Here is a 25,715-nt window from a genome sequence, read left to right as displayed (position 1 = left end):
GTCGAGCTTAATCTGCCTGATAAGGGACCACTTGCTCACTACGGCCCACATCTGCCTACACCTGATGGGTCTCTAGGCCACTTGCATGCACGTGGTTCCCCACGCTCGGCTACGGCCTCTCCAAGCGTGGCTGGCCTCGGTCTATACCCCCAGCAGACACGCTCTGGACTGGGTGGTCAGAGTACCGGACCACATCATACTGTCCCTGCACTGGTGGTTGAACCCCAGGTCGGTGCTTCAAGGGGTCCCTTTCGTGACTCTGTCCCAGTCTCTAACCCTGGTCTCCAACGCTTCGGATCTGGGCACCAGGGCAAGCTCCGCACACAGGGCTGCTGGCTATGGGATGACCTAGCCTTCCATATCAATGTGAGGGAGCTCAGGGTGGTCCACCTGGCCTCCGCGCCGGAGTGCAAAATATCGGGACAATTCGCGTCCTGACTGAACAAGTAAATATTGGGACAGTCCCGATTAAAATCGGGACGTCTGGTCACCCTACCTGCAGACGTCGCTGCAGGATGGCTTGGACTGTTTGCTGCATCTCAAGCTTCAAGGGTTGTCCCTCTCTTCCATCAAGGTCCACCTGGCAGCCATCTCGGCATTGCATCCCATGCTCCAGGGCAGGTGTCTCTTCACCCATCCTATGACTGCAAGGTTTTTAAAGGGTCTGGAGCACCTCTATCTGCACGTCTGGGACTTGAACTTCGTGCTGTCTAGGCTCATGGGATCCCGCTTTGGCTACCTGCTCCCTCCTCCTGCTCTCCTGGAAGGTTTCTTTCCTGGTTGCTATAACCTCGGCCCACAGGGTGTCTGAGATCAGGGCATTCACCTTGGATCCACCCTGTACGGTCTTCTTCAAGGACAAGGTCCAGCCGTGCCTGCACGCAGTGTTTCTGCCCAAGGTCATTTCCCAGTTTCATACTGGCCAAGACACATACTTACCAGTCTTCTGTCCGAAGCCTCATGTGTCAGATGAGGAGCGCAGACTTCACACCTTGGACGTCAGGAGAGTGCTGGCATTCTACATAGATAGAACCAACCCATTCTGCAAGTCGACAGTTGTTTGTGGCAGTGGCAGACAGTATGAAAGGTCGCCCAGTGTCTGCTCAGAGAATCTCGTCTTGGATCACGGCCTGCATTCGCTACTGCTATGACCTGGCAAAAGTGGACCCCGCCGGCGATTGTGACAGCTCACTCGACTAGGGCACACGCATCATCGGCAGACTTCCTGGGGCAGGTGCTGATCCAGGAAATCTGTCTGGCTGCGACCTGGTCGTCTGCCCACACGTTCACATTGCATTATGTGCTGACCCAGCAAGCTCAAGACGATGCTGGATTTGGCAGAGCAGTGCTTCAAACTGCAAGACGGTAAACTCTGAGCCCATCTCCGAGGATTCTGCTTGAGTCACCTCAGTGGAATCGAAATGTGCAAGCACTCGAAGAAGAAAAAATGGTTACCTACCTTTTCGTAACTGTTCTTCGAGATATGTTGCTTGTGTCCATTCCATTACCCGTCCTCCTACCCCTCTGTCAGAGTTGTCAGCAAGAAGGAACTGAGAGGGCATAGGGCCGGCGGCGCCTGATATACCAGCACATGAGCATGGCACTCAAGGGGGTGCCACGGCTGGCCCTACGGACACCACTAAGGTAAAAATCTCCGATGACTGCGCATGTGGGCACACGCACACCTACCATGGAATGGACATGAGCAACACATTTTGAAGAACAAGAGTTACGAAAATGTGGGTAACCAGTTTTTTTTCCAACCATCCTATGAAGGCAAGCAATCATCTTCAGTGACTTCACATGAAGAAGAGTGGACAAAGAATTCAGCAAAAGACACAGGAACAAGAGGATACTGTGCTGTCTCCCTGGAATGGAAATATGAGATGTACCTGCAAATTGGACAGATTTATGAAGTAGTCATCTGGCAAGTCTCCCCTGGAGATTGTCAATGGCACGGCGTCATATGGAACTACAAAGATCGTAGAAGGCTTCAGGAATCTTGGAAGGGAGCTGATGAAGAGAAAAGTCCAGGTGATTATCTCAGTGATTCTTCCAGTCCTACGAATGAGAGAGAGCAGAAAATACAGACGATGAACTGTTGACTGCATAGCTGGATTTTGGTTTTGTGGAACATTGGGCCATATTCTAGTGGGAGAGTGGGCTGTATGAAGGGTACAGCCTGCATCACAAAGGTAGGGGAGCTAATCTTTTTGATTGGAGACTTGCTGGAGCAGCCAGGCGGACATTAAATTAGTAATGCAAGGGAACAGTACTAAGGAGGGAAATGTACTTCACACTCAGTATGTCACAAACAAATTGAATTGATGTGACAAAGAATGTAAAGAAAGATTTTTCAGTTGCTTATATTCTAGTGCTAGGTGTCTGGGTAACAAGGAAGAGGAGTTCTAAATTCTCACTGATGAGAAGAAATTGCTATAATTGATATTAGTGACACTTAGCAGGATGACTTTCATGATTGGAATGTTAAAATCACTGACTATAATCTGGGAAGTATAGAGTAAAAGAAGTTGGGGGTGGGAGGTGGCACTCTAGAGTTAGATACAATTACCTGTTTTAGAATTACTGATAACTCAGAGCCACAGAATCTTGAATGCATATGGGTCAGTTGTGAACTAACAAAGCCCAGGAGTTTTGGTATTGGTTGTAGTCTGCTACAGACCACTGAATCAAACCAGAGAACAGGATGAGGTACTCCTTAAGCATGTATGTTAATGTATGGAAAGAAAAATGTTGGTGTTATGGGGAATCTCAGTCTGGGGAAGACATGCTGGAGAACTCATTCAGCCAGTAGTAAATTGTCATTAGAGTTTCTAAAAATTATATGTGATGATTTTTAATACAAAAGGTGTTGCACCCACCACAAGGGAACTCTCTTTTGGACCTCATTGTGATGGATAAAGATAAATTAATTTCTTGACTGGAAGTTAGTGATTGCCTAGGGACCAGTAAGCATGACCTGATTACATTCAATATGGGCAGAGGATTGTCCGAATCAGTAACATATATACTTGTGCTTCAAAAGGGCTAATTTCTCAAATCTATGGAAAATCAATAACAAATTGATTGGGAGAAAAAAATTAAACAGAAAAATGTGGACAAAAATTGAAAGTTCTTTAAGAAGAATTTTTTAGTTGGCCCAAAAGCCACAATTCCGCAATCAAGAAAGAGGACAATTCTGGCTAAAAGTCTATACTTTTTCAATGGTGATTCGAAGGAAGCAATTTGAAATAAAAAAGCAACATATAATAAATGAAAAAGGGAAATAGATAGCAATCAACATAAATTACAAATTATGATGTGTAGAAAATTAATAAGGGAAGCTAAAGACATCAAGGAAAACTCCATGGCTGGCTTGGCTAAGACAATAAGAGAGTTTTTAAGTGCATTAAGAACAAAAGAATTCCTGGTAATGGTATAAGCTCATTGCTAGATGGAGATGGTGAAATTATTAATAATGATGCAGAAAAGGCAAAAGTGTTTAATATATGTTTTTGTACTGTATTTGGAAAGAACAGGATGATGTGCTTGTATTACATGAAGATGATGATATACTTCAGTCCATTAGTAACTAAGGAGAGTGTTAAACACCACCTACTAGGGATACATATTTTTAAATGAGCAGGCTCGAATAACTTTCACCAGAGTCCTAAAAGAGTTGGCCACTGGGATCTCTGGCCCACTAATGTTAATTTTTAATAAACCATGGAATACTGGGGAAGTTTCAGAAGACTGGAAAAGAGATAATGTGCCACTATTTAAAAAGGGCAAGTGGAATGATCCAGGTAACTGTGCTGGTTAGCCTGACATCAATCCTGGGCAAAATAATGGAAAAGGTGGTATAGGATTTAGTTGATAAAGAATTAAAGGCTAGAAATATAATTAATAGAAGTCAACAGGGTTTTATGGAAAATAGGTCCTGTCAAACAAACCTGATTTCATTCTTTGATGAGATTACAAGTTAGGTTGTTAAAGGTAACATAGATGTAATAGACTTAGACATTTATAAGGTATTTGATTTAGTACTCCGTGACATTCTGATTAAAACATTAGTGCTATACAATATTAATAAAGCACATGTCAATTGGATTATGACCTGGCTATATAAATATAAAATCACTGCTGATAACATTGCCAGATGGCACATAGAGTGGCGGAGTGATAAGTAATTATCACAAGGCAATCATACAGAACAGTCTGAATTGCTTGGTAAACTGGGCCCATTTTAATACAGCCAAATGTTGTACATCTAGAAACAAGTAATGTAGGCCGTACCTACTAAATGGGGGATTCTATTTGGGAAAGAAATAAGCTGAAAAGGATTTCGGGTCAGTAGTGGGCAAGTATCTCCACATGAACTTCCTGTGCAGTGCGGTGGCAAAAAGGGCTAACACGATCCTTGGATGTATAAATAGGGATGTAGGAGTAGGGAGATGATTTTACCTGTATATGCAACATTGGGGAGACCAGTACTGAATACTGCATATAGTTCTGGTATCCATATTTTGAAAGGGATATTGAAAAACTGGCTGTGGTGCAGACAAGACCCACAAAAATTATACAAAGGCTTGAGAAAATGCCTTGAAGAAGCTCAGTCTGTTTAGTTTATCAGAAAGAAGATTGAGAGGTGACTTGAATAGTGTAAAGTACCTTCACAGACAGAGAATACAGATTACTAAAGGGCTCTTTAATATAGCAGAGAAAGGCATAGCAAGAACCAATGGCTGGAAGCTGACGCCAGACAAATTCAAATTAGAAATTAGACCCACATTTTTAACTGAGAGACTGATTAACCACTGGAACAAACTACCAAGGTAAATGGTGGATTCTTCTTCTCTTGAAGTCTTCAGATCAAGGCTTGGTGTCTTTCTGGAAGATATGTTTTAGTCAAATACAAGTCATTGGGCTCAATACAGGGGGAAGTAGATGAAATTGTAATGGCTTATGATATATAGGAGGTCAGACTAGATTATTTAATGGTCCTTCTGACCTTAAACTCTATAATTTTATAAACACCTCTCTTCCAGAGAGCAGAAATCTGGTAGACCTGGTAGAAAGAGGCTGAAATCATCTCTACCTGTCTCTTCAAATGGTAGTTCATGACCCAAAATAGGTCCCTCTGACTGACACACACACACACACACACACACACACACACACACACACACACACACTCACCTTGCCAAGCAATGGTACCATCTCAAGTGGAGCTCAGTACACTGCCCTGTACTGATGCTTTGGTATCGGCTTTGATGCACATGATACCGATGGCCTTGATACCCATGACTCTCGTGCCAGCAACCTTGATGCAGCTGTTTTTGCTACTGACATTCTTGGCACTGAGGCTATTTTTGAATAACTTAACCTAACCATGACTATTCATCCTGAATCACCACTAATGTCTTTGGTGGTGAGACTGCCATATACAGTGCCAATCAGTAATATTGTTATAGTGCCGAGCACTTCATAAATGCTAGTACCATAGCGTAAGCCTATAGTTTATCTTCCCCTGTTCAAGTACCCTGTCTTCAAAGACCGACATTATTTTCCTCAGCTTCTGAGCAGAGAGAGAAACATCCCCTACCCACTCATTGTGGTTCTGTTCCAATGACTCCTACTTTTCATAGGAGTATAGAGCCCATTATTACACTCAGAGACCTTCAGGATGTAAGGAAGAGCATTCTCCATGGTACCTACCGTTTGGCCCGAATCCTTATCAGAAGCACCAAGAAAAAGACAGAGGTTCCAACAAAGGAGACACTACTGTTTCTTCATCTGCCACTCACCCATTATCCAGAGCAAGACAACAAATTTGATGCCTTGCTTATAAGTCACTTGGAGCATATAGAGGATCGGTACTTTTCCTCCTCTTCTTCTTGACAATTGCCTGTTCTGTTTTCAGGAGGCCTGGAACCACATTGCCTCAGACCACTGGGTCTTAGATATCAATGAAGTGTGGTATTCCATACTTTTTCAGAGCCTTCCTACCCCCTTCCTTCTTCCCCATCCTTCTTCAGGGCCCCTTCTCATGAGAGACTATTACAGCAAGAAGTGGACTCACTTGTAAATCTCAGAGCAATAGAAGAAGGGCCTCTAGAATTCAGGGGAATGGGTTTTACTCACATTATTTTCTAATCTCATAGAAGTGGGACTGACACCCAATCCTGGGCTTGGGACAATTCAATGCCTTCATCTGCCGTTTCAAATTCAGGATGGTAATCCGAGCTTCTACAATCCTGTTCGTAGATCCTTAGGACAGATTAATGGCTCTTGATGTACAGGACTTGTATTTTCACATAACGATTCACCTGGCACACCAAAAATACATGAGATTACAAGTTGGAAGCTCCTAATATTGGGCCAGATTTCTGCCCTTTGCTTTATCAACAGCACCAAGAACCTTCACCAACTGCTTGGCAGTAGTGACAGCTCTGATGAAGCAATAGATCCACGTATACTCTTACCTCAACAATTGGCTCATCTGGGAAACATCCCACAACAGGTGATTGACTCTATTCACCAAATCCTACAGCTCTTCAACAGTTTGGACCTCAGACTCAACAACCCAGAGAATAGAGTTCAGAGTACTGGATTCCGCAACAGCAAACACTAGTCTGCCTCAGGACATATTCAAAACCGTAGTGGATCTCATCACCCAGCTGCAGGTTCACCCTCAAATATCAGTAATAGTCTGTCTCTCACTCCTCAGACTTCCTGCATATATATCACACAGCATGTCAGACGTCACCTACGCTGCATGCAAGGATGATTGAAATCTGTATATCTACCCAACAGATATCACATAGACATGAGGGTGCAGGTCCGCTGAGAAGTTCTCTTACTGTTAAATTGGATCCTCTTCAGGTATGCAAAGGAGTACCTTTTTTTTTTAATCTCTATCCACCAAACTGCTGTTGACAGATGCTCCCCTTGAATGGGGAGCTCACCTGGACCATCTTCAGACTCAAGGCCTCTCAACTCCCAGAAAGATTCATCTTCCTATAAATGTATTAGAGCTTAGAGCTTGTCTATCCTGTATAGCATTTCTTCCATGCTACGAAGACTGACAGTCCAGATCATGATAGACAATGCTGTAGCAGTATTATGTCAACAGAGGGAGGAGCACAATTGTCTCCTCTTGCCAAAAAGCTGTTAGACTTTGGTACTGGTGTATTTGCCACCAAATCACCCCAGTGGCTCTGCATCTGCCAGACTTCTGGAATGTCTTAGCAGGCACTTCTCAAGTGACCATGATGGACTGTCAAAGATCCTACAGAATATCTTCCACAGAAACAGTCATCCAACCATAGAGCTATTGGCAAGAGATGACCCCCCCCCCCCCCAAAATCAACAGACCATATATTCTGCTTGGTGAGGGGTGGATCTGAGTTGGATCCAAATTCTCTGTCAGATGCTTTCCTCACCTTGTTGATTTCAGGGATAATGTATGCCTATTTGATGATCCTGCTAAAATGGAGTATCCTAAGGAAACTGAGACAGAACTCTGCAGTAATGATCATATTAGCACTAGCCTGGCCCAGACAGTTCTGGTATTGTCACCTAATAATCCTGTTGTCAGCCTCTGATAACATTACCTGACTTACCTGAAATGATCTTCCAGGATGAAGGAAAGATCCTACACCTGTTCCCAGAATCATTGCATCTGACAGACTAGTTAACTACCATTGAGAGTAGCTGCTCTGCTGAGATGCAGAACATATTAGTGCACAACAGAAGCACTCTATAGAGTGACACATGCTGACAAGTGGAAAAGATTCTCTATATGGGCAGAACAACATCATTTTATCTTATTTAAAGACTGCTATTCCTTTTGTCTTGGACTGTCTACTGTCACTGAAGAATTCAAGGCTATTCATTAACTCTAGGACAGTGCACTTACCAGCAATGTCTTCTCACCATTCCTCTGTCCAGTGTCCCACCATATTTTCCCACCCCATAGTTGTTAAATTCTTTAAGTGCCTCATCCATGTGTTTCCCCCAGTCCAGGAACTCCGTTCTCTCCAGGACCTCAATATAGTCATAGCTGGGTTAATGGGTGGTCCTTTTGAAACGTTGCTATATGCTTACTCTGCCACCTATCCATGAAGACAGCCTTTTTAGTAGTGATAATATCTGCTCAAAGGATAGGATAAATGAAGTCACTTATGAGTGGTACAGCATACACTATATTTCCTAAGGACAAAGTCACCCTTCTGCCTCGCCCTAATTTTTTGCCTAAACTAGTCTGACTTCTACTTGAATCCTTGACTTCCACTTGATTCAGTTGATTCATCTGCCTGAGGGGATCTCTTTTTACCTAGACAGAACAAGACCATTCAGAAATTCCCCAAGCCTTTCTGTAGCATTTGCAGCCAAGGGTCAGAAAATGTCATCCTAGAGACTTTTAGTGGGTATCTGATTGTATTAGAGTTTGCTATGAGTTTGCCAGGCTAGATCCACCCATATGGGATAGATCCACCTTCTCTGGAAAGATTGCCTCTTACTGAAATCTGCAAGGTGACTACATGGGGATCAGTACATACTCTTACACAGCACAGCCTCCCTAGTCGAGGCATCAAAATCTGATACCAGCTTTGACAGAGCTGTCCCGCAGTCCTTATTTAAGTAGACTCCAAGCATTCACTTCCTGTCAGTCAGATCACTGCATTTGAGTCACCAGAAGTGGTATACAGATGGACAGTCACTCAAAGAAAGAATCATTACTTACCCTACTGTAATTGTGATTCTTTGAGATGTTATCCATATGTATTCCACAACCCACCCCCCTTCCTCCTATTAGAGTCCTGCAACACCTGAATTTTGTATTCATAAAGGAAATGAAGGACATTTGGACCCACTCTGCCCTTTATGTCCTCGGGAAGGGGGCGCCAGGGCACCTATGGTGCAAGGCCAGCCCCAGTGGACACAGCTGGCCAAAAGAATTTAATCTTGAGCACATGGGGCACATACATACCAGAAGGAGAATAATATAGACAATGCATCTTGACGAACCAGTTTTCTGTGATAGTCCTGTTACAAAAGGCCCTTGTAAAAAAAAAATAGACATTGTGGTGATGGTGATGATTTTGGCTTATGAGACTGCAGCAGCCCTGCTACGTAGAGGTCTACAACTGTGAAAACTATCTTCAGCTTTTTGCAGCTGTTTGTTTTTCAAAAGCTAGAGACCACCCTTAAGAACAGTTGTTTTGGAATCAGTATTTAGGAAACTGTTTCCTGGCTGGAAATTCTGCATCAAGTCACCACATGGGAAACTTAGAGTTGATTGTGAAGCTGCTCTTACAACAAGCCCTGTCTGATCATTAGATCACAAGGAAGATCAGTGCTGTGGTGTAGGTTTCTTCCCTAGCCCTTTATCCCTTTGGCAGCATTTCACAAGCAACAAAAAACAGATGCATGATCCAAGACAGGATATAAGGCATTCCCGGCACAAAGGAAAGCTGATTTTAGATATTGTATGAAAATGCAAAAAGATTAGATTATATTTGATGTCAAAAAGGAAAATTAAAGCTAAGAATTATTTTGAGAAATGTTAAGATTAGTTCCTCAGTGTTTGCTCTTTCAAGTGATCATTGCAGTTAGTGTTCTCTATGACATAATAAATGAAAAGTGTTCATGACAGATATGTAGAACTCCTTCAGTTTTAAACATTGTGTCCTTTCAACTGAATACCTATTTCATATACACTGGGGCAATGATCTCCATTCATCTTAGCAATGAACTTCAGCCAGTTCAAGTGCTGAAAGGAACAACATCTATTTGTTTTGTTTGGGGAAGGGGAAGTAGCCTAACTCCTGGTAGTCAGCAGTCTTTGGATAGAAAATAAGGTTTGGAAATTACATGTATCCTAGGGTTACAGCGAATTATGATGATAATTTAAAATAAGCAAATAACAAGGAAACGTCTCAAATGACTTCTGTTGATGTTACGTTGTCTTTAAATATTATAACCTGTTGTGTTTAAGTATAAATGTTTCATTTCTGTCTGGGATGATGCATATTCATTTATGAATATTTAAAAAGGGTAACAAGATGACCTGGGTAACTTTAGGACTGTCAGCCTGACGATCCAAAATAATGGAACTGAATATATTGGTCTTGATTAATAAAGAAGTAAAGGCCAATCAACATGGATTTACGGAAAGTAGATTTTCTTAAACCACCCTCATTTTTTTGAGATTTTATGTTTGGTTGATAAAATAATAGTTAATAGTATTGGTGTAATATACTTTGACTTATATAAGGCATTTATCTTGATACCACACAGCATTTTGATTAAGAAACTAGAATCCTGCAAAATCAATATAACCACACATTATATAGATTAAAAACTGACTGACAGGTCTCAAAATGTAATTGTAAACGGAATCGTCAAGGGGGTGTGTTTCTGGTGGGATCCTTCTGGGATCAGTTTTTGGCCCAGTGCTATTTAACATTTTTATCAATGACCTGGAAGAAAACACAAAACAATTAATGATAAGTTTGTAGATGATACAAAGATTGGGGGAGTGGTGATTAATAACAATCTGGATCACTTGGTAAGCTGGACATGAGCGAACCATTTGCATTTTAATAAGACCAAATGTAAAATCATCCATCTAGGAAGAATGAATGCAGGCCATATTTACAGAATGGGGGACTTTATCCCGGGAAGCAGAGACTCTGAAAAAGACTTGGGGGTCATGGTGGATAATCATCCAAGCATGAGCTCCCAATGTGATGCTGTGGCCAGAAAGGCTAATGTGATCCTTGAATGTATATACAGGGGAATCTTGCACAGGAGTAGGGAGGTTATATATACTCCCCTGTATTTGGCACTGGTATGACTGCTTCTGAAATACCAGTGTCCAGTTCTGGTGTCACCAGTTCAAGAAGGATATTGGTAAGTTTGGGAATACTTCAGAAAAGAGCCATGAGAATGCTTAAGGTGTTGGAAAACAAGCCTTATAAAGAAAGACTCAATGAATTCATTCTATTTAGCTTATCAAATAAAAAGTTAAGGGGTGACTTGGTCACAATGTGTAAGCATCTACATGGGGAACAGAAATTTGATAATAGAGGGCTCTTCAGTCTAGCAGCCAAAAGTATAACAAAATCCAGTGACTGGAAGTTGAAGCTAGACAAATTCAGTCTAGAAATATGGTGCACATTTTTAACAGTTAGGGTAATTTACCACTGGAACACCTTATCATGGGTTGTGGTGAATTCTCCATCATTGGCAGTTTTTAAATCAAGATTGGATGTTTATCTAAAAGATATACTCTGATTCAAACAGGAGTCAATTTGGGGAAGTCCTGTGACCTATGTTATAGAAGAAGTCAGACTAGTTGATCACAATGGCCCCTTCTGGCTTTACAATCTATGAATCTGTGAAAACCATCCTGATCCCCGGTCATAGTTTTTTATTGGAATTATACTTACTTCTTCTGAAGTCAACAGCCTGTCACTGTCTTACAAATGGCTGGTTTTGTTCTTTGGTGAAAGCATTCTGGACTATCAGGAGAGAAGAAATGTGAGTGAGAACGAAGAAGTGAATTCTCTATATGAGTTTAAGGATATGTTCACTAGAGCAGTGCCAATAATAGATTTTACTGGTTCACTGGCAATTCTGAAAAAAATTAATCCTGTTAAACTTATAGACTTTTGGAAATGAGTTCCACAAATTAATTACATGTTATATAAAATATATTTCCTTTTTTCAGTTTGAAATATGTTGGCTTTTAATGGAATGTTATCTTGTTTTTACTGAGAGAGAAGAAATTGGAAGTGCCCAATTTACCTGTTCTTGACCAATCAATACTTGCACACTTCAATCCTATTCCATTTTATTTTTCTCTTTTCTAAACTACACAGTCCCACCTGTACTAATCTCTCTCCATACAAAGGTCTGTCTTTCTGTTTCTAATCATTTTTGTCACCTTTCTCTGCATCCTTTCTATATTTGCTATACCTCTTTTGAGGTAAGATGGCCAGAACTGAACACACTATTCCAGGAGGGAGAATACCTTTGGTTAATATAATGCCAGTATAATATTTTCATGATTATTTTCCCTCTTATTCCTTAAGCATGCTAACATGTTGTTTGCTTTTTTGATGGCCACTCTCCATTGAACAGAGGTTTTCAATGAGCTTTTTTTCTGATTGGTTACAGTTAATTTAGAAGCTTGCATTATACACTGATATTTTAAATGATCTCTTTCAATTCCTTACTTCATATGCTTTATGTTGAATATGTCAACACTGAGTTTCATCTGCCATCGTGCTATCCATTCACCTTGCTTTAAATCCCTTTGAAGTATAGCTCTGTTTAGGCTTGATTGACCTAAAAGATTTTGTCATCTTCATGTTTCGCCACCTCAGTCTTTCCCCAAGATCATTAATGAACATGTTAAACAACATTTGTTCGTATAAGAAACACCCCAATGTTCACCTTTTTGCCATGTTGAAACTGGGTCATTTATTCATACTACTTTGCTCTGTCTGTTAGACACTTTCTATTCTGACAGTATTTTCTCACTCACCACATGGCTATCTACCTGCCTTAATAGCTTCTTGTAAGGGACTTTCAAAGGTTTTTTGAAATTCTTTTAGTAAGATGGAGTATGCAGATCAGGATATTAAACTAGAAGCCACTTAACATCCAGAGAGCACCAAGTGATCCATGCAAGACCTATGTTGGTCCATAAGGTAAAGCTATCAGGCATTTTTATGACCATATTCGGCAACACTAAATAATGTTCTGTACCATTAGAAAGCTATTTACTATATTACATTAATATATATTTCATAAGTATATATGTGATACACTTAAAGAGTTCCCTGTGGTATTTCCTACAATGCTGGTGCTCAATTAGATTAAGTTCAGGATGTTCAGGATTCTTAATAATTTCATAATTTCCTTACTACTTACAAGTTTTTTCTAACATCTTGTATTAAAATAGCATTGCAAAATTATATTTGCCTGCTGGGTGAACAGGTGAGTAAATTATGGTTAGTTTTTCATTGTTAATGTCATTGGTATTAAAGTGAAGATGAATGATGAATGGGTTTTGTGCTTGGGCTAGTAGGTTTTCATAACAATGTGGCAATCCTGTTTTAAAGTATTTTTAAGGACTTAATAGTGTTGTTTTTTCACTTTATTAATTTCTAATTGCAGCTGATTCAACAGGAACTCACTCTCTCTATACAACTTACAAGGACTATGAAATCATGTTTCATGTTTCCACTATGCTGCCATACACTCCTAACAACAAGCAACAGGTAGGATGGACTTTGACAATTTAGAATTCCTCTGTCCTCCACCTCATAAAGTAGTTGTACTGTCAAATGATAACGGAATATTACACCTATAGCAGTGGCAGAAAGCACTTAACTTTGTTGAAGTATTGAATCCAGAGTGATCTAAAAGAAAGTGAATAAACAGGAAAATATTTAGGTCAACGGTCAGCTGAGCAGCTTTGTGAATAATCTCGTACTTAAAATAGTAAATAACTGCAGTGGTATTTGACAACCACTATATGCAGCCTGTTAAAAAGTACTCTCCAGTGTCTAAACAACACAAAAATATAAGATATTGGATTACATATGTATCAGGAATAAAACTGGCTAACTCAGTCAGAGGATGCTCAGCAAACAGGTTGAATTTTTATAGCATGTTGGGGGGAGGAGGGAGCTCAAAAAGGAAAAGCTTGCGAACCCCTGGATATGGAGTCCATAGGTATACCCAAGGGTGTTGATCTATACAGGAAATAATCTGAGTTCCCAGTCACAGGATACTTTTTTTGTCCTCTTAACCATCTGATCACATTTTAGCAGTGATTCAAGATCTTATAAGCTAAACAGAGATGGGCTGTTTCAGTACTCTTAAAGGACAAAAATATATATAGGTGTTTGCAGAAAGCTATTTTGGCCATGCAATAGTTGGCATTTTCTCCTCAAAGACCGAATTAAATCAGTGCCTGTCATGGTAGTTGCGGGGGTGGGAAAGAGGAGACGTGTTGTACTCTTTGAGGTTCTGTCCTTTGGTTGAAACATAAAATCAAGGTCTTATAGTCATTAAAGCACCCTTGACGTCTTTTATAAGAGCAGAGATGTCAACTCAAGTATCCTGGCCAATTTCAAACTCAGATAATCACATTCTACCTACATAAATTCCCCTTACCTATACATTTTCAATTGAATACATTTAATCATCTCTTCCTTTCCGAAAGCATTCTGTATACTGTGAAACAACTTCTTTTCAGTCCAGAAGTGGCTAGGAAGTTGGGGTATTAATTTTAAAAATAAAACCTGAAACCTTTTATATTATTACAAGATCACAGTTAACATGAGCTTTTGTTTACTTTTGTCTGCTCACCAGCATTTTTGTTCTCATCATATTATGCCCAGTTTGAGTGTTTATTGCAGAATTACATTAGGATCTTGTGTTCTTTTGTGTGTTATAAAAAGTTTTTGTTGCTGTTGTTTTTGCAGAAGAAAAATATTTTTAGACTGTAGTGTTGGGTTTAAAAAGAAAAACATCTTTGAAAAATACATTAATGTATACTGTCAACCAGTTTAAACAAGAAATATTAACCTACCTCAAATTTGTAATAATTATATATTGAGTGGTGTTCAACTTCTAAATATTGCCAGCTCATAATGTTAGAATTCACACACCCAAAAAGTAGACAAACTAAACCATAACATGACTAGCATTACAATTTATTTGATTTTAGAATCACTTAAAATCTTCCCCATACATAGTCCTTTCATTATGTTTAAAATAGAATTAAAACTGTTGTTATGGAAACAGAAAATGCAGGATGCTAGCATTTGTCTAATATGTCAGACGTTGGCAAGTTTCTCATTTAAGTCCTCAGATATTCTGTGTATTAATGTCTGCATTGACTTGTAGAATAAAACGATGGCAATAGCTGTGTGGCTTACACAAAAATATCCCATAATTAGTAATAACATTTAAAAATATAATTGCAGGAGAAATGAAAAAATTATGAAAAGATTGGTGCTCTGAGATTTCCATTGTCGTCATCTTTTTAATTTTTTTTTAGCTCCTGAGAAAACGGCATATTGGAAACGATATTGTGACGATTGTTTTCCAGGAAACTGGAGCACAGCCATTCAGCCCAAAGAACATTCGTTCTCACTTCCAGCATGTATTTGTCATTGTAAGAGTGCACAACCCCTGCACTGACAACATCTGTTACAGGTAGATATTACCAGGTTAACAGCAAAAAGGAAATATTGACATATGCTGAGGTTTAGCACGTTTTTGTATTCTTAAATGGAACACACTTTATTGCTTCCTTTAAGGAAACAGTATTCCGGATGTTGAAAGTTAGAGAACATTATTAACATCACAAACTAGAATGGGTACAGGTGGGCACATTGACATTTTCAGGAAACAAGCTGCTAAAAATAGTGCCTAAATGGGTGCATTTCAACATGTAAAATAAGGATTTCTTTCATTACTGATTAGATACTGAGTTCTGGGATCCTTACATTTTTAAACATAGGATTTAAAAACTGTGGTGCAGTTTTGAAATTAGGCTGTTACCCTTTTGAAAAATGTCTGAGGCTTCCAGATTAATTGAATTAGCACTGTATCAATCAATGTTTAATGTATTTGTGCTCATTAAATCTTTGTATTGAAAGTGGATTTGATGCTAAATTTTCTAAGATTAGGTAACTAATTTATATGTAGAAAGAAAACTTTTGGTATCATTTGATGGTATTCTTAATATTTGTAGTCTAGTAAAAATACAGATTTTTGTTGAGAACTCATAATGGGTTTGTTGCTTTTTGTGGAGAAGACTCAGGAATCTGAGTTCATGCTGCCACTTCAGTGAAGCCATTGAAGAAGGGTGGCCAGATCTGCAGAAAGAAGAAACTGAGAGTTACATTTTCTGTATGAAACTGTATTTTTATTACACAATTGGCTTCTGTACAGAAATGTCGTTTGCAGATTAAAAAGTAAGCAAGCCACTTGGTTTCAGTGATACCTCTACATAGATACAGGTGTCTTCCCATGCATAGTAACTTGCAGGATCAGGACCTTTATGTGTTTCATGTACCGTCCATGGGCTTAAAATCCTTCATTGATGGGTTTTCCAGTACAAATACTTGATCCACATTTATACAATTCACTTCTGAAAAGTTTTTATAGGAAACCTCTCAGAGTAAGTTTGACTTTTTCTCCACTGGATTATTTGGAACAGTTTCATAGGTTCATAAATTCTAGGTGAAACAAAAAGCCATATAGCAGGGATCAGCAACCTTTGGCACGCGGCCCATCAGGGTAAGCCCCTGGTGGGCTGGGCCGGTTTGTTTACCTGCAGCGTCCACAGGTTGGGCCGATCGCGGCTCCCACTGGCTGCGGTTTGCCGCCCCAGGCCAATAGGGGCTGCGGGAAACCGCGGCCAGCACATCCCTCGGCCCATGCCACTTCACACAGACCCCATTGGCCTGGGGCATTAAGAAGAGCATTAAGAAGAGTGAGTGATTATTTACCTCTCACCTCTATCCCCTTCCCCCACAAATAAAGTACTCAGATTTATATATTATTGAGAAACTAGCAAAGTAAAAAAATAATTGTCTGTGTATTAAGTGCAGATACTTTGTGCCTCTGGTGAATCAAGCAGCCCTTTCTTTTGCCACAGTATATGTCTGTTTGAAAATCAGAGGGTGGCCTGAGAAGGGCATGCCTATGGGTTTTCTAGATCCCATAAACTGCTAAAGAGAAATTAAAATGTTGACACATCGCTTCTTCATTTCTGTATTTCTTCTAGTGTTGCTGTGACAAGATCCAGAGATGTACCATCGTTTGGACCACCAATCCCAAAAGGTGTTACCTTTCCTAAATCAAATGTGTTCAGGGACTTCTTACTGGCCAAAGTGATTAATGCAGAGAATGCTGCTCATAAATCCGAGAAGTTCCGTGCCATGGCCACCAGGACTCGCCAAGAGTACTTGAAAGATCTAGCAGAAAAGAATGTCACCAATACACCCATTGACCCATCTGGCAAGTTCCCCTTCATTTCACTAGCCTCAAAAAAGAAGGAAAAGTCCAAACCTTATCCAGGAGCAGAGATCCATAGTTCTGGTGCCATTGTGTGGAGTGTCCATGCAAAGGACTATTGCAAGGGTATGGAAATAGACTGTCTCCTGGGTGTATCTAATGAGTTTGTAGTTCTCATTGAGCAGGATACAAAGAGTGTGGTGTTCAATTGTTCCTGCAGAGATGTGATAGGGTGGACTTCAACCGACACAAGCATCAAACTCTTCTATGACCGGGGTGAATGTGTTTCTGTGGAGAGCTTTATCAACAACTCTGATGATATCAAAGAGGTCGTAAAAAGGCTGGAGGTTAGAATTTTTTTTTTCTAAATTAAAATTGGGACTTTAGTAACAAATGAATTACAATGCTTGCAATAGTTGTTTGCTAATTAATTAATTCCACAAGGCCAATTCCCGTTTTCTCTCTCTCTGCTCTATTCTCTCTCTCTCTCTCTCACACACACACTCTCTCTCTCTCTCTCTCTCTCTCTCTCTCTACTTTGACATCTACTAGAAAATAGCCAGCCATTGTTGGTTGTTTTGCATTAGTCAGGAGTAGCTGATATTGTTTGAAAAAATGAGAAAAAATTTGGTACCTTCGGTAAATACCTGTCTAGTCAAATGATCTTATCTATTTCTCTTGTTTCCTCCTTTTTCTGTCATATTTCATGTTATATTTCATCTCAAATGAAATTTGAGTAGGAGTTGCCTTACTATGTGTCTGGACAGTGCCTAGCAAATCAGGCCCCAATCTAGATTTAGGCCTCTAGATGCTATCTCAATACAAATAATAATAGTAATAAAGTAAAATAAACAATTCATTGCATTGTTCTTGTTTGTCTAGAAAATGTCTGTCCATCTTCACTATTTGTCCAGCTGTGTCATGAAGGAAAGAAGTATTTGTAGCAGCTGTGTTCTCCACTACGTCAACAATAGCAGTTGTAGAATGAACAAGAGGGAAGGAGAGACACATGCCATTGGTTCAAGCATGTAGAACCTGTATTCACCCTGGTGCCAGTTAAGAGAGTGGCATAAGGTTCCAGTTCCACTAAATTGGGTAGTTGCACGCCATCAAACTACTGTACTGAAAAATGGAGAAATGGTAGTTTTGTGAAATATCCACAGACCTAGTAAAAATGTCAAATTTTAAATGAAAGATGAAATACAGGTGCTTGTGTAAGTCCTCCACACTTACCTGTTGTGTACTGCCACATTCCTTTAATGTTCCTATGAAATAAGTGGAATTTTAAGGCAGAACTACAATACCACTAGTTAATTCTGTGCAACTAGATGCTATCTTAAATATCCAGCTTGAGTAAAGGGATTTGTTTGAACTGGTATCGTACATAGCAATGGGGACTTTCCTTGGGACAAAGCACTTCTGTTCCCTCTCCCCATACCTCATCTTGGACTGTGGGTGTAAAACCCAGAATTATAGCCCTCTCAGAATGTAATTCATTACACTAATCACTCTTTCCTCTTCATTTCAATTCTCAGTTTGTGACAAAGGGCTGTGAGACCACTGAGATGACTTTACGTAGGAATGGACTGGGTCAGCTTGGTTTCCATGTGAACTATGAAGGCATTGTGGCAGACGTTGAGCCCTACGGCTATGCTTGGCAGGCAGGATTACTGCAGGGCAGCCGGCTAGTGGAGATCTGCAAAGTGGCTGTAGCCACTCTAAGCCATGAGCAAATGATTGACCTGCTGAGAACATCAGTAACCGTGAAGGTTGTCATCATTCCTCCCCATGAGGACTGCACTCCACGCAGGTATTGTGAGGTGACAGAATGAGAATTAACGCCATCTAGAGCTACCTTTGGGCAAGAAGTTTATTTTGTTTTAAAAATGCAAAACTTTTCCCCCTTAGTACTTTGACATTGGAATAAATTCCGGCCTGTGTAAAGATTTATAAAAGAATTATGTTACAGCATCCCATATTGTCAACTGAAACAAGTTGCAAAAGGGGACATGCTGTCTAAATTTACACTTCAGCTCCACAAAATATCTACTATGTGTACAGTAGTTTAGTAAAAATCATAATACTCTCAATGTATCCTTCAAACTCCCACAAACACGTTGTGGAGATCAAACATCTCTGAACTGACAAGTGTACATTTATGATGCATCAAAATACTAGTTAATTTTCCTCCCGTTCACAGAGAACTTTTAATTCCTATGGATCCTTTTCCCCAATGCCAAATGTTCCATTCCCCTTCCAACGAAGCAAGGCTACATGTGACTAGAGCCTATCAATCTATCTGTGTATGTACTGGTCAGGGAACTTGCTGCAAATTGAGACTGTCTCCTCAGTGGCTGCGTTTGCTAACTCCACAGCGCACTCAACCCTTGCTGAGTTCCAGGCTGGCTGTCAACTTTTTTATTGCTTTTATAGCTTTTAAATTTAGCTTTTGATCATGGATAAACTTTTGTCTTGTGGTTTTTCTTGCTAAACTGAACATTCCCAATTTCCTTCATCTTTTCTTAGAGCTCTATTTTCCCAATCTGTTTATCATTTTTATTGCTTCTCTTTTCAGTCATATATCTGCATCTGATTCCCATCTCTCAAATACCATGTATTAATTCCTCATAAACAGTATTTAAATATGAGAGAAGGAACCTATATAGCCTGAACTTGCCCACTGTCAGCTCAAGGTTTGTGCTAAATTTGGTTAGAAGAAAACCAAGTACACGAATCAAATGTACAAATGATCTTTTTGAGGAGGTACTGTGTTAGTGATTTGTGAGATTATTATTATTTTGAGATGTGATCATCTGTCAGAACAAAGGAGACCACCTGCAATGTAGATAGGAGTCCTAATTGTAAAAAGCCCACTTCTGTTTTTAATCTTTTAGAGTTGCCATAAGAACAACAGTATCTGGCAGGATCAGCAAATGAAAAGTCCAGCTGCAATCATGGCAAAAAGATTAGAACATACAATTCTAGCACAGATCCCACTTATTTCAAATATCTTGGCTGAATTAAATTAAGCACAGCTAAAAGTAGGCTTAGCTTCAGTCTGGCCACAATCACAGCAGGAAGAGCTATCATAGTATTTTTCAAAATACTCACCCTAGTGTCAGTGGTTTTGTTATTGTTTTGGGGCAAAGATCATAAGTAGCTTATTACTCAGTTATAAACTCCCGAATGCCAATTCCTACTCCTGCCTACTGCATCCAAAAAATCATAATTATTTATACATTGTTACATTTATAAATTTTCTTAAATATTGAATAATAAATATACCATTAAAGACGAAAGTTAAATCTTTGCACAAAGCAATTTATTTTTAGCAATAAGTTTTCCAAAGTCAGATTTCCTTTTCTGCATAATCCAGGAGATAACTTATGATTTGTATTACAGTAATATCTAAAGGCCCTAATTGAAGGGGACCCATTCTTCTAGGTGCTGTACAAACACGTAGGGCTTGGCTACACTTGCAGCTGTAGAGCGCTTTGGGTTAAACCAGCCTTTGGAGAGCGCAGTAGGGAAAGCGCTCCAGTCTGTCCACACTGACAGCTGCAAGCGCACTGGCGTGGCCACATTTGCAGCGGCATTGGGAGCGGTGGATTATGGGCAGCTATCCCAGCGTTCAAGTGGCTGCAACGTGCTTTTCAAATGAGGGGGGTGGGGTGGAGTGTGTTGTTTGTATGTGGGGGGAGAGAGAGAGTGGGTTTTTGGAGTGCTGAGAGTGTGTCAGCATGCTATCTTGTAAGTTCAGATCCCTCTAGCCCCCCTGCCTCTCTCTCACTCACTCAGTAAACGTTCGCTTTGCCCCGTTGCAGATAAGCAGCCGCTATCTGAAACGGAGCTCTGAAAAGGCATTTCCGCATTCCTCAGCTGATTTCACAACAAAGAGACGAGAGGCCACTTGACTTAAGGGGATTATGAGACGTTTCCGGAGGTCAGTCAGAACCCTGTAACGTAACTCCTCGTTCACACTGGCCCTGGGGCGTCTCAGCCAATACGCAACAGCCGTTATCCCTCTCGTGGAGGTGGAGTACCAGGAGCGTTCTAGCCAGGGAGTCAGAGCGCTCTACATGCCTTGCCAGTGTGGACGGGGAGTAAGGTAGAGCGCTCTGGGAGGCTTTATTGCGGTATAAAGTGCCAGTGTAGCCAAGCCCTTAGTAAGTCATCCCTATCTCAAAGAGTTTATAACTTAAATATGCAAATATAAAAGTGTGTGGCCGTCCCTCCTGGTCTACCTCTGAGGGAGACCACTCCTTGTCACTGTCACACCCTTAGCACGGCAGTCAGTTAGGAGTGAATTAGCTGTCTTTAAAGCTCAGGCCATTTGAGCTGGGCTAAGCAATAACGAGTCTATGTGAACCCTGGCCCTCAGGCAGGGCGAGGCACCAACAGTTAGGGGCTCTGGCCTGCAGTTATGGCAGAGCAGCAAAGGGTCTATGAGCCCCAGCCCTCAGTTAGGGCGGGTAGCAAGCAGTTAGGGGCTCTGGCCTGTCATCAGGGCAGGACAGCAAAAGTCTATAAGCCCAGGCCCTCAGCCAGGGCAAGACAACGAGCAGTCTAAGAGCTCAGCCCTCATTAGAGGAGGTAGCCTAGGTTAGAGCAATAAAGGATCTAGCATCCTAGCTCTGGCAGACAGTAGACTAGCGCAGGCTTCCTAGCCTATGGTTGGGAGGCTGCCATCCCAGGAGTGAGGTGGCAGGGTGATCTGGGCCCACACAACTCCACCTGGTCCTAGCCCAGGGCCCTAACAATGGTGGAGTGTTCCACCACTAGGGGTCAGGGAGGTTGCAGCTGCAACATGCTGCCCGACTATAGTCAGCTGTCCCTAGGCTACTTCCTATCCTCCCCTCAGGGTGTACCTGCATCCAGGGATGGGTTGTGGCCCCTCCTGGTCTTTCTCTGAGGGAAGCCACGCCTCCTCTCTACAGCAAGAGAGATAAAAGGTGAGAGGGAACGCAGAGATGAAGTGACTTGCCCAAGATTATATAACAGGTCAGTGGCAAAGTCAAGAATAAACCTAAATTTCCTGAGTCTCAGCCTAGTGCCCTACCCAAGAGACCATGCTGCTTTTTAAAATTCATGTCTCTGAAAAAAACATAATTAAAACAGTGTCACTGAATGCAATTAATGGGTGATTACTGACTTTGAATGGAGGAATAGGAACAGGGAGGAATTACATATTCTCATTGGTTCAACTGGAGCCACGTCTAACACAGAGAAGAGAAAAACCAGCAGTCAAAGTAAAGAGTAATTAGTCACTAGGAGAACAGTAGTGAAGATATGGGTCATGTGGCATCATGCATCTATGTAACATCTTTTATAAAGTCTTTGTCTTAGTTGTGTGCAAACTTGGCCTCGAACAGTTTATGTGCCAAGTAAACACAGCATGGATGAAGTAGTGACGATCCCCTTTACAGTGAAAAACTCTCCTAAGTTGGTGGGTGAATGAGGAACCTGTATATGCAAGTCCCCTTCCTCCCTCATACCCAAGAGAACATTGATCACAGATGCATCCCCACTAGGTTAGGGCGCCCATCTGGATGAGCATACATCACAAGGCATATGGACACCTCAGAATGTACATAAATCTTCTAGTACTGAGAGCTGTCCAGGAGGCCCACAAAACATTTTTACAACTCACACAATCCCATCATATTCTAATAATGCTGGACAATAGAACTACAATGTTCTATATCAGCAGCCAGGAAGGGACAAGATCCACCCCTCTCTGCATAGCCAGTGTGTGGAATTGGTGCACTCAACATCATATTACCCTATCAGTGGTCACCTTCTGGAAAAACAGTTCTCTAGTGAGTGGACAGCCTCAGCAGACATTTCTCAACTGACCATGAGGGGAAGTTACACGATTAATTGACGAACATCATATTCACTCAATGGGAAGCTCTGACTTGGGACCTCTTAGTATCTCAAGGGAACAGGAAATGCAAAATGTACTGCTGCAGGTGGGATCAGGGCCCCAGGGGTGATGCTCTGCTAATCTCATGGGTAGGATATGCACTTACATCCATTCTTATGTCAAGTCCTGCGGAAGGGCCAACAAGACAGAGTGGTAATCACCCCCATCACTCCTAAATGGTCTGTGCAGTTTTGGTTTCTAAGCCTTCTGCACATGTCAGTTTGTTTACTCATCAGCATCTAATTGTTCCCAGACCTTTGGACCCAGGACAGGGTTCAATATCCCCATCCAGACTCTCTTCATTTGACAGCATGGTATTTGGATGAATGTTGAACCTAAAACACCCACACATTCAGAAGCGGTCCAAGCCATCCTCAACAATAGTAGGAAAGAATAAACCAGGAAATGCTAGATTCTCTGTTGAGGCCCAGCGTCACCAACTGTCCCTAGAAGAAGCGGGCATTCCCATTATCTTGGATGTTCCCCCACCTTCAAGTCTGCAGGCCTTTCCCTTATCTTGTTGAGAGTTCACTTGGATGCGATCAGCGCTTGCCACCCTCCAATTGATGACCAATCTATCTTCACCCACCTGGTAATCATACATCTTCTCAAAGTTTTAATTAGAACTTTTCTGCTTATAACCAAACCACTTCCAATCTGGGATCTTTATTTGGTAGTCTCAACATTAACTAGGCCACCATTTTAACTTTTCGGGATGTGTTTGTCTCATTTATTAATGAAGGGTGCCTTTCTAGTGGCCATCACTTCTGCCAGAAAGGTAATGGAACTTGGTGCCCTGATGGCCGATCCACTGTATTCAGTATTCCATAAGGATAAGGTCGTGTTGCAATTGCACCCAAAATTTACTCCTAAAGTAATCTAGGATTTTCACATAAATGAGACAGTACAAAGCCTCATACACGCAGTGAGGATAAGAGACTCCATTCCCTGGACATGCATGGAACATTAGTGTTTTATCTGCAAAGAACAAAATCTATCAAAAAGTTACCTAAACTATTTGTTTCCCTAGCAGAACAAATAAGAGGTCTCTAACAGAACACAGGCATCTTCAGTAGCCTCACTTCAATAAGTGTCACTCAATGATATTTGCAAAGGAGCTACGTGGAGTTCCAGTCATACCTCCATGAGATACGCTATAGTACAAGCCTCCACAGCAGACACGTCCTATGGAGTGTCAGTTCTGTAATCATCTATATCACCAGCATTCTCGCACCCTCCTCCTCTTGTGAATACTGCTTGTCAGTCACCCACAGTGAATACAGATAGGGACCATCACTGGAATAAGAAAGAGAAGTTACTTACCTTATAGTAACTGGAGTTCTTTGAGATGTGTTGTCCCTATCTGTGTTCCACTACCCTCTTTCCCTTCTGCCTCAGATTTTTTTCCTTGCTTCGTGGTGGAGAAGGAACTGGAGAAACACTAAGTCTGCACTGCCCCTTATAGCCTCAGTTCACAGCGTTAGAAGATGGGCACATGTGCAGAGCAATGGACACTGCTGGCAAGAATCTTCTGGTCTCGGGCACATGGAGTGCGCACACACAGTAGAATACAGATGGGGCCACACATCTCTAAGAACTCCAGTTACTATAAGATAATGCTGTTTATCCCAAAGGCTTCTACTGGCCAAATTAGAGAGAAGCATCTAAAGTTCAATAGGAGAGACCTGTTGCTTTCATAGACTATAAGGCCAGAAGAGACCTTTGTGATAATCTAGTCAAACCTCTTGTATAACACCATCCATAGGCTTCCCTTAATTTCTTTTTGAACTAGAGCGTATGTTTTAGGAAAAACAGCCAATCTTGATTTTAAAATGTCTAGTGATGGAGAGCTACGACAACACATAGGAAGGTGTTCCAATGGTTGATGACACTGTTAAAAAATGTGTGCCCTATTTCTAGTCTGTCTGCCTTTGGATCTTATTATGCCTTGTCTGCTAGACTGAAGAATCCTCCATTATAAAAGTTCTGTTCCCTATGTAGGTACTTCTAAACTCACCCCTCAAATCACCCCGTATCCTTCTCTTTCTTAAGCTAAATAGATTGAGCTTCTTGAGTCTTTCACTATGTCATGTTTTCCAATTCTTTACGCATTCTTGTGGCGCTTCTCTGAATCCTCTCCAATTTGTCAACATCCTTCTTGAACTGTTGACACTAGAACTGGACACACTATTCCTGTAGCAGTTACACCAGTGCCAAATACAGGGGTAATACAACCTCTCTATTCCTACTTGAGATTCTTCTGTTTATACTTCCAAGGATCTCATTAGCCCTTTGGCCCAATCTCACTGGGAGTTCACGTTCAGATGAACATCCACCATGACCCCCACATCTTTTTCTGAGTCATTGCTCCCCAGAATAGAGTCCCCCATTCTGAAAGTATGGTCTAAATTCATTCTTCCTAGATGTATGTTTTTATATTTAGTCATATTAAAATACATATTGTTAGCTTCTGCCCAGTTTACCAAGTGTTCCAGATTGCTCAGTATCAGTGATTTGTCCTTTTTGTTATTTACCAGTCTCCCAATCTTTGTGTCATCTGCAAACTTGATCTGTAATTATTTTGTTTTCTTCCATAACCTGGTTTTAGAATGATTATGGAGTTGCAGTAGTTACTTTGTAGACGTCATAGTGACTTTGAAGTTGTAGCCCTCTTTTATTTGTTAGCCCAATTTTGACACCTTCCCAAAGCCACAAATTCCTAAAAAAATAAAAT

General features: G+C 41.0%; 1 protein-coding gene across 3 annotated transcripts in view; it reads left to right on the top strand.

Annotated features, from left to right (window-relative positions):
- The window catches only part of SIPA1L1 (signal induced proliferation associated 1 like 1), a 118,600-nt gene that overhangs the window by 34,796 nt on the left and 58,089 nt on the right, over positions 1 to 25,715 (top strand). For all 3 annotated transcript variants that reach the window (XM_065403277.1, XM_065403275.1, XM_065403274.1), the window contains exons 5-8: positions 13,195 to 13,298; positions 15,089 to 15,246; positions 16,826 to 17,402; positions 18,591 to 18,865. In XM_065403277.1, coding sequence (XP_065259349.1) covers positions 13,195 to 13,298; positions 15,089 to 15,246; positions 16,826 to 17,402; positions 18,591 to 18,865 — 1,114 coding nt within the window. The remainder of the gene's footprint in view (positions 1 to 13,194; positions 13,299 to 15,088; positions 15,247 to 16,825; positions 17,403 to 18,590; positions 18,866 to 25,715) is intronic.

Source organism: Emys orbicularis, chromosome 4 (genome assembly GCF_028017835.1).
Source record: "Emys orbicularis isolate rEmyOrb1 chromosome 4, rEmyOrb1.hap1, whole genome shotgun sequence".
In the NCBI taxonomy this organism is placed as follows: Eukaryota; Metazoa; Chordata; order Testudines; family Emydidae; genus Emys; species Emys orbicularis.
The sequence above is the reverse complement of the archived record's forward strand: the minus strand, read 5'-3'. Positions and strand labels throughout refer to the sequence as shown.